The sequence below is a fragment of the Macaca fascicularis genome, chromosome 19 (assembly GCF_037993035.2).
Source record: "Macaca fascicularis isolate 582-1 chromosome 19, T2T-MFA8v1.1".
Classification (NCBI taxonomy): domain Eukaryota; kingdom Metazoa; phylum Chordata; class Mammalia; order Primates; family Cercopithecidae; genus Macaca; species Macaca fascicularis.
The window spans coordinates 57,790,965-57,803,835 of record NC_088393.1 but is presented as its reverse complement, the minus strand read 5'-3'; the positions used below and the strand labels follow the sequence as shown (position 1 = coordinate 57,803,835).

At 55.6% G+C, this 12,871-nt stretch overlaps 2 protein-coding genes across 23 annotated transcripts in view; one reads left to right on the top strand and one right to left on the bottom strand.

Annotated features, from left to right (window-relative positions):
• Window positions 1-2,167: 2,167 nt before the first annotated feature.
• On the top strand, window positions 2,168-8,732 carry FUZ (fuzzy planar cell polarity protein). 21 transcript variants are annotated; one of them, XM_074024355.1, is made up of 12 exons: window positions 2,168-2,281; window positions 2,389-2,498; window positions 3,141-3,262; window positions 3,542-3,626; window positions 4,211-4,279; window positions 4,444-4,548; window positions 5,983-6,180; window positions 6,301-6,396; window positions 6,712-6,818; window positions 6,897-6,961; window positions 7,039-7,113; window positions 8,224-8,732. In XM_074024355.1, exons 3-12 carry the CDS (start codon window positions 3,180-3,182, stop codon window positions 8,445-8,447), a joined length of 1,107 nt encoding a protein of 368 aa, XP_073880456.1. In that variant the 5' UTR covers window positions 2,168-2,281; window positions 2,389-2,498; window positions 3,141-3,179; the 3' UTR covers window positions 8,448-8,732. The 21 variants fall into 21 exon arrangements, 19 of the variants coding, with proteins under 19 accessions (XP_073880456.1, XP_015296652.2, XP_073880462.1 ...); XM_015441166.3 differs by having other exon boundaries at window positions 7,036-7,113; XM_074024361.1 differs by lacking the exon at window positions 3,141-3,262.
• The window catches only part of AP2A1 (adaptor related protein complex 2 subunit alpha 1), a 42,521-nt gene continuing 38,133 nt past the window's right edge, over window positions 8,484-12,871 (bottom strand). The window contains exons 16-24 of one of the 2 annotated variants that reach the window (XM_065535718.2): window positions 12,722-12,787; window positions 12,314-12,370; window positions 12,124-12,206; window positions 11,927-12,015; window positions 10,017-10,141; window positions 9,816-9,932; window positions 9,652-9,721; window positions 9,340-9,474; window positions 8,484-8,918 (exon numbers count right to left, since the gene is read on the bottom strand). In XM_065535718.2, coding sequence (XP_065391790.1) covers window positions 8,841-8,918; window positions 9,340-9,474; window positions 9,652-9,721; window positions 9,816-9,932; window positions 10,017-10,141; window positions 11,927-12,015; window positions 12,124-12,206; window positions 12,314-12,370; window positions 12,722-12,787 — 820 coding nt within the window. In that variant the 3' untranslated portion in view covers window positions 8,484-8,840. The remainder of the gene's footprint in view (window positions 8,919-9,339; window positions 9,475-9,651; window positions 9,722-9,815; window positions 9,933-10,016; window positions 10,142-11,926; window positions 12,016-12,123; window positions 12,207-12,313; window positions 12,371-12,721; window positions 12,788-12,871) is intronic. The other variant, XM_065535719.2, reaches the window with a different exon arrangement.

Genomic DNA, 12,871 nt, shown 5'->3' with positions numbered 1-12,871 from the left:
GAGCGAAATAAATTGAAAGCGGCTCAGTCAGCCGCCATCTTTGAGCGGGGCGTCTGGGTCCGCCTCTTGTCTCAAAGGGAGGGGCGGGAGACCTGGTTGCTATGCAACGCGTACGCTGCTCTTGTTTTCGTTTTTGTGTTTTGTTTCCTTTGTTTTCGAAACGGGAGTCTCGCCCTGTCGCCCAGGCTGAAGTGCAGTGGCGCGATCTCGGCTCACTACAACCTCCGCCTCCCGGGTTCAAGCGATTCTCCTGCCTCAGCCTTCCGAGTAGCTGGGATTACAGGTGCCCGCCACCAGGCTCCGCTAATTTTTGTATTTTTAGCAGAGAAAGGGTTTACACCATGTGGGCCAGGCTGTTCTCGAACTCCTGACCTCAAGTGATTCGCCCGCCTTGGATTCCCAAAGTGCTAAGATTACAGTCCTGAGCCACAGCGCCGGGACCTCTGCCCTTGTTTTCTAACCGTTAGATTAAGTTTCTGATTCTGTTCTTTTGGGCGGGCGCACTGGGGGAGGGAGGCGAGAAGGATCCAATCACATCGGCGGAAACGAGGTTACTAGGCAACGCTTTAAGGTCGTCCTCAACTTGGAAGGGAGGGCAGTTGTTTTTCCCCTGAAAAGAAGCCGAACACCAACCCAAGTGTGGGTTGCTTAGCAACACCTGAGCGTTGTTTTCCGGGAGAGGAGCCAGAAACTGGCCTAGAACATAAATACATTCCAGGTAGATTAAAAATGTAAGTGCGACAAATGAAACTCGAAAACTATCTGAAGGAAAAAAATCTTAATGACTGCCATGGAGTTTCTTAGCACTACAGCAAAGTCAGAAAACGTAGTCTTTATTAATTTTTCCCAAAAGACTGCATAAACCAAGTTGAAAAATACACTACCAACTGGAATAATCTAACGTGTTTGTTGACAGAAATGTGCTACACAAATCTTATTGATGAATAATATAGAAAAATAGAAACACTGCATTACTATTATCTTTTTAATTTTAATTTTTATTTTTTGAGACAGGGTCTCTTTCTGTTGTGCAGGTTGGAGTGCAGTGGCCCAATCTTGGCTCACGGCAGCCTCTAGTGCTCGCACTGGAGCCACTCTTCTGCCTGTAGAGCAGCTGGGACCACAGCCGCGCACCACCACTCCCAGCTAATTTTTAATTTTTTTTTTTTTTTTTTTTTTTTTTTTTTTGAGACGTTGTATCGCTCTATCTCCCAGGCTGGAGTGCAGTGGCGCAATCTCGGCTCACTGCAAGCTCCGCCTCCCGGGTTCACGCCATTCTCCTGCCTCAGCCTCCTGTGTACGTGGGACTACAGGCGCCCACCACCACGCCTGGCTTGTTTTTTATTTTTGTATTTTTAGTAGAGATGGCGTTTCACCGTGTTAGCCAGGATGGTCTCCATCTCCTGACGTCGTGAGCCGCCGGCCTCGGCCTCCCAAAGTGCTGGGATTACAGGCATGAGTCACCGCGCCCGGCCTAATTTTTAAATTTTTTGTAGAGATGGGGTCTCACTATGTTGCCCTGGCATGTCTCAAACTCCTGGGCTGAAGCAATCCCAGGTGTTAGCCACTGTGCCCTGCCACTTTATATTTACTTTAATAGAAAGAAACCTGACCCGGACCGGATGCCGTGGCTCACGCCTGTAATCCCAGCACTTTGGGAGGCCAAGGCGGGCAGATCACGAGGTCAGGAGATCGAGACCATCCTGGCTAACACGGTGAAACCCCGTCTCTATTAAGAAATACAAAAAACTAGCCGGGCGAGGTGGCGGGCGCCTGTAGTCCCAGCTACTCGGGAGGCTGAGGCAGGAGAATGGCGTAAACCCGGGAGGCGGAGCTTGCAGTGAGCTAAGATCCGGCCACTGCATTCCAGCCTGGGTGACAGAGCGAGACTCCGTCTCAAAAAAAAAAAAAAAAAAAAAAGAAAAAATTAGGGAAGGGATATTTTCACATTTTACATTGTATGCTACCATGTATAAATTCATTACAGAAATGATGTTATTTTTATTATTCTGGACGACAAAGGATTTCCTTGTTTTCTTTTTTCCAATAATAAAAACAACCTTTTTTTTTTTTTTGGTGGTTACTAGGCAACGATCGCTGGACTCAACCACCCTCGAATGTTGGGGGGAGACGGTGTTTTTCTCTATTTCGCCCCAAGGAGGTGCTCGGACTTCGACGTGCCACCATCTTTGAGCAGGGCACAGCTGTTTACAGCTTTGGAATGGAAATCTGGCTGAATGGTGGTTGCTTGGCAACACCCAGCCACGGTCGCCGCCTTTGAGTAGGGCACGTTGTTTACTACTATAACCTAGAGGGAATGTGGTTGCTAGGCAACGCTTTGGGACCGTCGCAATCTTTGATCGGGGCACAACTGTTTTTCCCGTTTAGAGTGTAAATCATCAAAGCCTACAGGATGGTGGCTAGGCAAGGCCTTGGCGCAGTCATCATCTTCAATCCGGCCTCTGGGTTCTCCTTACCTCCTCCGAGAATCAAGAAAGGTTTGCCAATTCAATTAGCCGCCATCTTTGTTAGGGGTACCATGACTTCCGGCCGGGGCGGAAGAGAACCTAATGGGCTTGGGGGAGGTGCCTGAATGGGGTTTAAGGGTCTGTTTGAGTTGGGTGAAGAAGGCGGGAAATTAATCCTCTTCCAATCAGCTCCCCATCTCGCCCTCTGGCGGCTCCGGACCACAGGCCGTTACTGTGATTACCGGCATGCTCCAAGACCGGCACTGACAGTCCCCACGTGAGGGACCGCGGTGGGAGTCCTAAATGGGGGAGGAGGGGACGGGTGGCACCGTTCATCTGCTGTGCCTCGCGGCGTCCAGCGGGGTTCCCCTGTTCTGCAGGAGCAGTCGCGGCGGCGCCCCCGCCCGTCAGCAGGTGGGGCCTTGGACACCTGTATCTAAACCGAAGGGGGTTCGGTGTTTTGACTCTGGGTCTTCAAGGCAGTAGGGGCTGGGGAGGTTTCAGTGTTGAGTTTGTAGGACCGAGGAGGCAATGCACCAATAAGCCTGATTCCCCAAAGAGGCACTGCCAGGGTATATGGAAAGAGGATGGGGCTGGGAGCTGGCACCCTTAGGTCCTAAGGAGGAGGGGATGGGGTGGTGCTCCTGTCTGATGTCCCTAACCCCTCCTTAGCTCCCGTTCTCTGTCATCGGTTCCCTCAATGGAGTCCATATGTTTGGGCAGAATCTGGAGGTGCAGCTGAGCTCTGCGAAGACTGAAAACACGACTGTGGTGTGGAAAAGCTTCCATGACAGGTCCCCAGGAGGGAACGTGGGACAGGGACAGGGCCTGGGTGATAGTCCCTGTTGAAGATGACCTCGGAGGCCTTCCAGCTCTCTAAAACCAGCTGTTAATTTGGCTGTGGGATCTTTAGCAAGCCAGTTACCCTCTTTGATCCCTGATGTTTTCTATAAGAAAGGAAGGTTGGGCTGAGGGAGGATGTATCTGGTGTTCTGGAATCGATGGGCGGACTCCAGCATACCCCTTCCTGATTCCCAAGGCCTTGACTCATTCTTCTCACTTCCATTCCACAGCATCACCCTCATTGTTCTGTCATCTGAGGAGGGCATCTCTGAGCTGAGGCTGGAGAGACTACTCCAAATGGTGTTTGGAGCCATGGTGAGACTCACCAGTCCTCTTTTCTCCCCAAACCAGCATCTGAGATCTCAGCGTCCTTCTCCCTCAGACCTAGGAGTCCAGACCACCAACACTTCCTCCCTCAGAACCCAGGAATCTTTTTCTTTTTCTTTTTCTTTTTTTTTTTTTGAGACAGAGTCTCGCTCTGTTGCCCAGGCTGTAGTGCAACGGCGTGATCTTGGCTCACTGCAACTTCCGCCTCCCAGGTTCAAGCAATTCTCGTGCCTCAGCTTCCCAAGTAGCTGGGATTACAGGCACGCGCCACCATGCCCAACTAATTTTTGTATTTTTTGTAGAGACAGGGTTTCACTGTGTTGGCCAGGCTGTTCTCAAACTCCTGACCTCAAGTGATCCACCCACGTTGGCCTCCAAAAGTGCTGGAATTACAGGCATGAGCCACCACGTCCGGCCCAGCCAGAACCCAGGAATCTTGACCCCCCAGTCCCCAGACCCAGAAGTGGGAGTCCTAGCCTCCTCTTCCTTCAGACCCAGGAGTTCAAGTCCCAGCCCCTCCTCTCTTAGAACTAGTTGCCCAGGGCCCATTCTCTCCTATATGGTTCTCCTAGGTCCTTCTTGTGGGACTTGAAGAACTGACCAATATCCGCAATGTGGAGAGACTGAAGAAGGACTTGAGGGTGAGGTTGCAGGGCATGAGGGTGGGAAGTTAGGATACCTGGGCACTGCCATTTGGGAACTACAGTTCCCAGCAGCCCCTGGGGCAGCCTGGTCCCACAGGTTCTTGGTTGTCTGACCCTGGGTCCACCTGAATGCTAGGCTGGTCCCTTTCTTATTCTCCTAGGCCAGCTACTGCCTCATCGACAGCTTCCTAGGGGACTCGGAGCTCATCGGGGACCTGACCCAGTGTGTGGACTGTGTGATTCCTCCAGAGGGGTCCCTCTTGCAGGTACTGCGGATGCTATGGAAATACGTGTTCCGCTGGCCCTGGCTCAGTCCTCATCCTCTTTCTTCTGGACCATTGTCCCAACCTTCTCCTATCCTCTCAGTTTCCAGTCCTATCCCCACCTGGTCCCAGAAGAATCTTTTTTCTTTGTATTATTTTTCTTTTCTTTTTTCTTGTTTTTCTTTTCTCTTTTCTTTCCTTTCTCTTTTTTTTTGAGACATAGTTTTACTCTTGTTGCCCAGGCTGGAGTTCAGTGGCACGATCTCAGCTCACTGCAGCCTCTGCCTCCTGGGTTCAAGCAATTCTTCTGCCTCAGCTTCCGGAGTAGCTGGGATTACAGGCACCTGCCACTACGCCCAGCTAATTTATTGTATTTTTAGTAGACATGGGGTTTTGCCATGTTGGCCAAGCTGGTCTCAAACTTCTGACACCTGCCTTGGCCTCCCACAGTGCTGGGATGACAGGCGTGAGCCACTGCACCTGGGCCATCTTTCTTTCTTTTCTGAGACAGGGTCTCGCTCTGTCATTCAGGCTAGAGCGCAGTGGCTCAGTCATAGCTCACTGCAGCCTTGAACTCCTGGATTCAAGTGATCTTCTCATCTCAGCCTCCCCAGTAGCTGACACTATAGGCACGTGTCACCACATTCAGCTAATTTTTTTAAGAGATGGACTGGGGTTGCCCAACTAAGTTGGCCAGGCTGGTCTCAAACTCCTGGGCTCAAGCAGTCCTCCCCCCTCAGCCTCCCATACTGCTCGGATGACAGGTGTGAGCCATCACACCCGACCACCAGAAGAATCCTCCTATATCCAGAGCTGGCCCTGCCCCTTTCCTGCTCACGGCCCTCCCGCAGCCTCCACCTCCCCTAGGACAAGGTCCCAGCCCCTCAGCCTGGTGTTTGAAGGCCTGTGGCACGTGGCACCCCCTAACCTGTTGCTAAATCCACAATCTACCTCCATCCTGCTGCCTCACAGACCCCAGAGATCCCAACGACTTTCCAACCTTGGTACCTGCTCTTCCTTCTGTCTCTCAGATCTCTAGCTACCCCTACTTAAATACTGCTCTTGCTGACTTGCCTGGTGTGGGTGCCTCCCAGCAGTGTGACTCTCAGCAGGTGACTTGGCTTCTCTACATTGCTGATGGTGCCTACTCAGCATGTAACAGGCCTTGATGAACAGTAGCTGCTGTGGTTACATCATTAGCTTCAGTTTGCACACTCAGGCTAGGTGTGTAATCAGACTTCACAGTGTGAGTTGGGGATGTGACTTCGTATGAAGGTGAAGGAACTCAGGCTCAGAGAGGGTGAGACGCAGGAGCATGGCCACTCCACGAGCTTGGGGCTGGCTGTGGGTTTCTCCCCATTCCCTGCCCACCGGGGAAGTCGCTGCCAACCCCTACGCCTGTCTGCGACTCCCAGTTCTCCTGCCTCCCTTACCCAGGAAGCCCTCTCCGGGTTCTCGGAGGCCACGGGCACGGCATTCGTCAGTCTGGTGGTGTCGGGCCGGGTGGTGGCAGCAACGGAAGGTTGGTGGCGGCTGGGGACGCCCGAGGCCGTGCTGCTCCCCTGGCTGGTGGGGTCCCTGCCGCCGCAGACCGCTCGCGACTACCCGGTGTACCTGCCGCACGGGAGCCCCACGGTGAGTGGGTGGGGCGGACGGGGCAGAGGGATGTGACCTGGGGGCCGAGTCGCTAGGAAGCGGGATCTGCGATGGAAAGGGGCCGGGCCGCGGTCAGCCCCAGCCTGTGCCCTGCTTCAGGTCCCACACCGGCTCCTGACCCTGACACTGCTGCCGAGCCTGGAGCTGTGTCTACTCTGCGGGCCAAGCCCACCCCTCAGCCAGTTGTATCCACAGGTGAACCTGCGCCACGTCCCGCTTTCCCCCTTAGGACACCCTGTACCTGCAAGGCCCTTTCCAACCACCCTGCCCTGCCAGCGGCTTCTTTCCCCAGCCCCGCCCCTTCTGGACTGCGCTCCAGTCATTCACCTTCCCCGCAAGATCGGCCACCCCCGCGCGTCCTCCGTCCTTCCAGGCCTCGCCCCTTCCCTTGTCCCTTCTGCCCTCCGCCCTCCACTGTTCTCGTAGGCCCCGCCCCTCCCGATTGACCACGCCCCTATCGTGCACTCCCCCGCCGGCCCCGCCTTCCCATAATGACCACGCCCCCTGCAGCTTCTGGAGCGCTGCTGGCAGCCGCTGCTGGACCCGTTGCGGGCCTGTCTGCCGCTGGGACCCCGAGCGCTGCCCAGTGGCTTCCCCCTTCACACAGACATCCTCGGGTAAGGCTCGGATGGAGGGAGTGGGTTGGGGATCATGTCCTCTTCCCCAACCATGACATTCCCTTCCCTTTCCCACAGGCTGCTGCTCCTCCACCTGGAACTGAAACGCTGCCTCTTCACCGTGGAGCCCTTGGGGGATAAAGGTGACTGAGGACAGGGGCAGGGGCAGGAGGAGCGTGGGCCGGGGAGGGGCTCTGCATCACTGCCTTTTCCTCAGCAGAGCCTTCACCAGAACAGCGCCGGCGCCTCCTCCGAAACTTCTATACCCTGGTCACCTCCACGCACTTCCCACCAGGTCAGCGGCAGGCACAGTGCTCCCACTGCGCAGGCGGGGACACTGAGTCGCTGGTCACGCAGAGTGGGAGTAGGAGGTGGGGTTGGAGGAACCGGACGAACCCAGCATGCACTGGGCCATAGGGCTGTGGTTTTTCTTGAGATCTGAGATTTGATGCAGATGGGAAGGGCGATCCTCTTTAGCAATACACATGGCAAACACGGCAGCAACACAGGAGCTCCAGTAGCCTTTTCCAGGAGGGAAGGGAGGGGAAGGGAGGTCCCTGCCTGGCTTCAGAACCTCCTAGATCATAGTTAACAATAGTTAACAGTGAGACCTCACCTCTTCCCAGTGCCTTTACATGTAATGAAAGAATGAAATCACTTTATCCTCACAAGCGAGGACTATCCTGTTACCTCATCATTCCCATATTACAGATGAGAAAACGGAGGCTCAGCTTATGAGTGGCACAGCCATATTCGAACACAGGGGATCTGGCTCCCATATCCACACGGTCCAGCACTCTGCACTACTGCTGAAAGCACAGACTTTGCTGATAGGCTTGGGGGATGGGGCAGGTTTTCACCGATGCTGGGTTAGAAAGGAAAAACTGTTGTAAAACCCATAAAGGCCCAGAGAGACAAAGGGAGGGCCCTGGGATGGCGCTATGACCCCAGTGAAGCCCGGATGAATGCAGCACAGTGGTCAAGTGCTCCATCTGGGGGGCTGCACCCCTTCTTAGCTGTGCAACTTCACCTCTCCCTGGCCCCTGCCTGCTTCCCTCCACCCACCTCATGCAGTGGGGCAGGTGGGCTCCTGGAAAAGGCTACTGGAGCTCCTGTGTTTCTGCCGTGTTTGCCATGTGTATTGCTAAGAGGATTGCCTGCAGCTGCACAGTTTCCCCAGGAAAATGGGGGCCAAGGCTGAGAAAGAGGAAGAGGGTGAGCTGAGAGCATCATGGTCTTCAAGTTGCTGACAGCTTGCTAGAATCCCGAGGCCCTGCCCTGGCAGAAGGCTCCCAAAACCTGTGCTCAGAGACCCCACGCGTTCAGAACTTGGGCCCAGGATGTGGTGTGGCTTCCAAAGGTTAGCATGCTACTTGTCACCTCAGTCCCCCCGTTCTTTCCCCAGAGCCAGGGCCACCAGAGAAGACAGAAGATGAGGTCTACCAGGCCCAGCTGCCCAGAGCCTGCTACCTGGTGTTGGGGACTGAGGAACCAGGCAAAGGAGTGCGTCTGGTGGCCCTGCAGCTGGGGGTTCGGCGGCTGCTGCTGCTGCTGTCTCCCCAGAGTCCCAGCCATGGGCTGCGAAGCCTAGCCACCCACACTCTGCATGCCCTCACCCCACTTCTTTGACTACCTAGCAGTGGGTGATGGACACAGACATGGGGCTGTTAGCGTCTCTCTGTTTATTCGCTCACAATAATACACAGCCCCTGGATGGGGAGGGGGTAGGAGGGGCTACAACAGGGTGGGGTGGGAGGGGAGGAGGCATCCACTTTCCTTGCCCCTCTCCCCTCTGTGCTTGGGAGGGGGGAAGGGAGGGAGGGGGCTCCCCCTAACCCCCCAGAATGTAAACAGCAGCAGATGAACAAAAATAAAAATACAAAAGGCCGGAGGAAGGTCCCAGGCATCCCCCAACCCCTGGCGTCTTCTCTGTCACCAGTGGAGGTCCCCCATCCACCAAAGCTGCCTCAGTCCAAGGGGCTGCCCAGTGCCGGCCACATCCCCGGGGGCAGAGTCCAGGGCTCAGAACTGCTGTGCCAGCAGCTCACACAGGTGACGGGAGACGGGCTCCTTGCTGGTGCGCAGGGTCAGCCGATACATCTGGGTGGGGACATTGGGGGCAGAACTCAGAGAAGATGGGGAGCCCAGGGAAGTGGGGACACAAGGGAGATAGAAGAAAGAAGGATAAAGGGGCCAGAAAAGTGATACAAGACACAGGAGAGGAGAATGTAAGAATGAAATCAACGGAGGAGCCAGAAAGGAGGGAAATTATAAATGAGAAGAGAAAGGTGGAAACGATATGGAAAGGTAGAAATCAGGGAGGGACAGGAAGAGGAGAGGAAGACCAGAGGTTGGAGACAGGAGAGAAGATTGATGGATAAAGAGGAGGAAAAGTGGACAAAGATGCGAGAGGAGGAGGGTCAAAGGGGGGACGTGAATTGAACAGTGAGGCAGGAAGAGTGGGCACAGAGATGACAGGTGGCCTTCCTGCCGACCTCAGGCCTCCCACAGCAGCACTTACCTGGGCCTGGGCGTTGGGTTCCAGCCGGAGCAGACAGCCCACCTGCAGGGCTTTAGTCTGGATGATCCCTGCCCCCACGAAGTTCTCAGGGTTGGGGTCCACATTGTCCAGGAGAGCAGAGCCAAACCCCAGAAGCTGGGAGGGAGGGGGGCCGCCGTCAGAGAGTGCCAGAGCTGTCAGTTACCACACAGTGGCATCCCAGATCCCAAAAACCCTTGGGGATGGGAATTGGCCCCACTTTACAGATGGGAAAACAGAGGCTCAGAGAAGCAAAGCAGCCCTAGGCCAGCAAACACGCCCGCGGTCTCTCACCTTGGCCTTAGTAACTTCTGCGTCCATGGGGTGGTTGGCTTTGAAGATTTTCTGCGCCTCCTGTTGAGGGCTGGGGACCGGGAAGGTTCAAGTCAGGGACCTGGACGGCCCGACCCGCCCACCCGGAGGCGCGGCTTTGGCGCCGCCCCCTCCCCACCCCTCACAGGCTCAGCTGCTTCCAGCGCTGGAAGAAATCCTGGGCCGCCATCTCTGTGGGCTGGAAGAACTTGTTGATGGTCACTGGGAGCTTCAGGGTGAGGGCCTGGGGGGTGCCACCGTACCTGGTGGAGTGAGGGGGAGGCTCCGTTAGGCCCCGCCCCTCGCCCCGGAGGCCCCGCCCACTGGCCGCGCCGCACCTCACTTACCGGAAGCGCACGGACAGCAGCGGGGGCGTCAGGAAGTCCCGCAGACACTCAATATTGAGCACCTGCTGCACCTGCGCGCCGCCATCCACCTGCGCCGCCACGCGCTTGGTCTGCACAGCCAGCTGTGCCCGCCAGCGGTCAAGGAAGCCAGACAGAGGCGGCGGGCCCCCGGGAGGTCTGGGTCAGGAACCCCAGAGCTGCCGGCAGCTCCCGCCTGCAGGTCTTTGAGGGACCCCATGGTGCAATCCTGGACTCAATCCTACAAGGTTCAACTACAAAGTTCATACTATGGAAACCTCTGAGGCGCCCCCTAGGTGCCTCCTTTGGCCTCCCACAATGTCACACCTCACTGAGACATAATAGTATTAGCTCTGGAGGCTGACTTGGGTTTGAATCCCATCTCTTACCCACCTGAGTGGCTGTGGGCAGCCACTTAACCTCTCTAAGCCTCTGGACATGTGTAAGATTGGGCAACATGGCAAGACCCCATCTCTACAAAAAAAATTAGCCAGGTGTGGTGATGTGCACCTGTACTTCCAGCTACTTGGAAGGCTGAGGCAGGAGGATGCCTTGAGCCCAGAAGATCGAGGCTGCAGTAAGCAGTGTTCGTGCCACTGCACTCCCGCTTGGGTGAGTGAGGCCCTGTCTCAACAAAAGGACATGTGTAAAATGTCCTCAGGAGTTGATGAAATAATCCAGCCGGGTGTGGTGGCTCACGCCTGTGATCCAGCACTTTGAGAGGCCAAGGTGGGAAGGATCACTGAGCCCAAGGGTTTGAGACAAGCCTGGGCAACACAGTGAGGCCTCATCACTATTTAAAAAAAAAATCCATTACAAGTACTTGTCTGTGTGCCCGGTACATGATAAGTACACAAAGATGGTAGCAATTAGTGTTATCGTCATCTGCATCCGTGTCAGTAGCCCACTGGGAAGGCCTGGGTCTCATGTTCTCTTGCCACTGCCTCCACGGAGCTGCCTGCACGAGCCTCTGGAAATTATGGAAGAGGGAATTTTGTTTCTGATTTTTTTTGAGACAGGGTCTCACTCTGTCGCCCAGACTGGAGTGCAGTGATACAATCTCAGCTCACCACAACCACCACCTCCAGGCTCAAGTGATTCTCCTGTCTCAGCCTCCTGAGTAGCTGGGATTATAGGCGCGCACCACTACCACCCAGCTAATTTTTGTATTTTTAGTGGAGATGGGGTTTCACCATGTTGGCAAGGCTGGTCTTGAACTCCTGACCTCAAATGATCCGCTGGCCTCAGCCTCCCAGTGCTGGGATTACAGGCATGAGCCCCCACGCCCGGCCGGAAGGAGTTTGGGGGTTGAGCTTTTCTAATTTCATCAATGTGGAAATGGAGGCCCAGAGAAGGAACAGGGGGTACTGATACCTCCAGCCACCCTTCCAGGGTTTTCCAGATACTCTGATCTTCACAATAACCCTATGAGGAAGAGGAGGGTCTACATACACTTCCCGGTGGGGACAGGAAGGCCCAGATAGGCAAAGTGACTCAGCCTAGGTCATACAGGAGGAGGCCCTGATCAGCGTCTGGACCCGCAGGCCTGGCTTCTGAGTGCAGGAGGTGCTGGCATCATGACATGGAGCCCAGTGGAGGATAATGGCAGGACACGGAAGGTGCCAGACAGGGACAAACTGAGGCCTGGAGCAGGTGAGTTCCGGAAGTAATGCCTCCCACACACCACTTCACTGTCATCTCCTGTCCTGGGGGAAGGAACCCCACCCCCATCTTACAGATGCAGACACTGAATCTCAGAGAAGTAACTGCGTGCCCAAGAGGGGCTAAAGAGAAGTGTGGACCTGGGTCAGCCAGCTTCCCTACGATGAGGAAGGCCGACCTGGAGAGGCAGGCCTGGAGGCAGGAGGCTGGGCCGGGCCTGAGAGGATATGAGTCTGGAGGTCTCCGGGGTGGACCACAGTGGGTGAGAAATTCTGGAACTGTACCGAGGTCTTGTTGCCATAGAAGAGATACATGCGGCCTGCAGTAGGTGGGGGAGGCAGAGCTCCATCTGAGTCCCTCTGACCCCTTCCCCAGGCCCAACCCAAGGTCTCCCTCCCACCCATTCCCACAGTCCCCTGGGACACACCTAGATTCTGCCGGAACTCTGACTTGACTCCGATCTGCAGCAGCTGGTTCTCGAACAGAACCCCGTTGTTCTTACACACAAACCTGGGTGGGAGTGGCAGGGGGCGCAGGATGACGGGGATGCCTGTCTGCACCTGACCTAGGCTCTGCACCTGTCCCCATTCCCCTCCCCCACCTCTCCCAGGACTCACTTATTCAGCAATTCATCGGCTTCCGGAATGGGAGGGCCGATGTCTTCAGGACCTGGGCTGGAGGCAGTGAGTGAGTGGAGTGAGATGGGAAGGGACTTGGTGGGGAGGGGCGAAGACCCAGAGCAATTGAGTGTGAGAACAAACCCTAAGGACAGAACCCCAGAACCACATATCCAGACCCCTCACAGAGCTTCGAGGAACTTCACATCCGTTCAGCAGTGGCCTCCAACGGGAATGGAACCCTGGCCCGTGCCCCCGCATCGGCAGGCACCAAGTTTCCCTTTCTTCAAAGTCCCTGCCTCTGCTGCTCATCAGGAACCCGTTGACGAGAGCTCCCAGTCCCCTAACTCTCCCTGGGGACACCCGAGTCTGCCCCCCCGCGACCTCCCACCCCAGGCCACCCCTTACTCAGCAGCTGGAGCTGGGTCAGCCAGCAAAGCCATGGGGCTCTCGGGGGCAGGCGGCTCCAGCTCGCTGGGCCATCCAATCCCAGAGCAGACAAGAGAAGACAGGCGTGGCAGCCAATCCCAGACAGGCAGCAAGAGGGCCGGAGAGAGA

Coding starts and splice junctions, on each gene's coding strand:
- FUZ (XM_005589967.4), top strand. CDS start 2,772: ATGGGGGAGGAGGGGACGGGTGGCACCGTTCATCTGCTGTGCCTCGCG. Junction 4,280..4,443: donor GACTGAAGAAGGACTTGAGG/GTGAGGTTGCAG, acceptor TTATTCTCCTAG/GCCAGCTACTGCCTCATCGA. Junction 4,549..5,982: donor CAGAGGGGTCCCTCTTGCAG/GTACTGCGGATG, acceptor TCCCTTACCCAG/GAAGCCCTCTCCGGGTTCTC.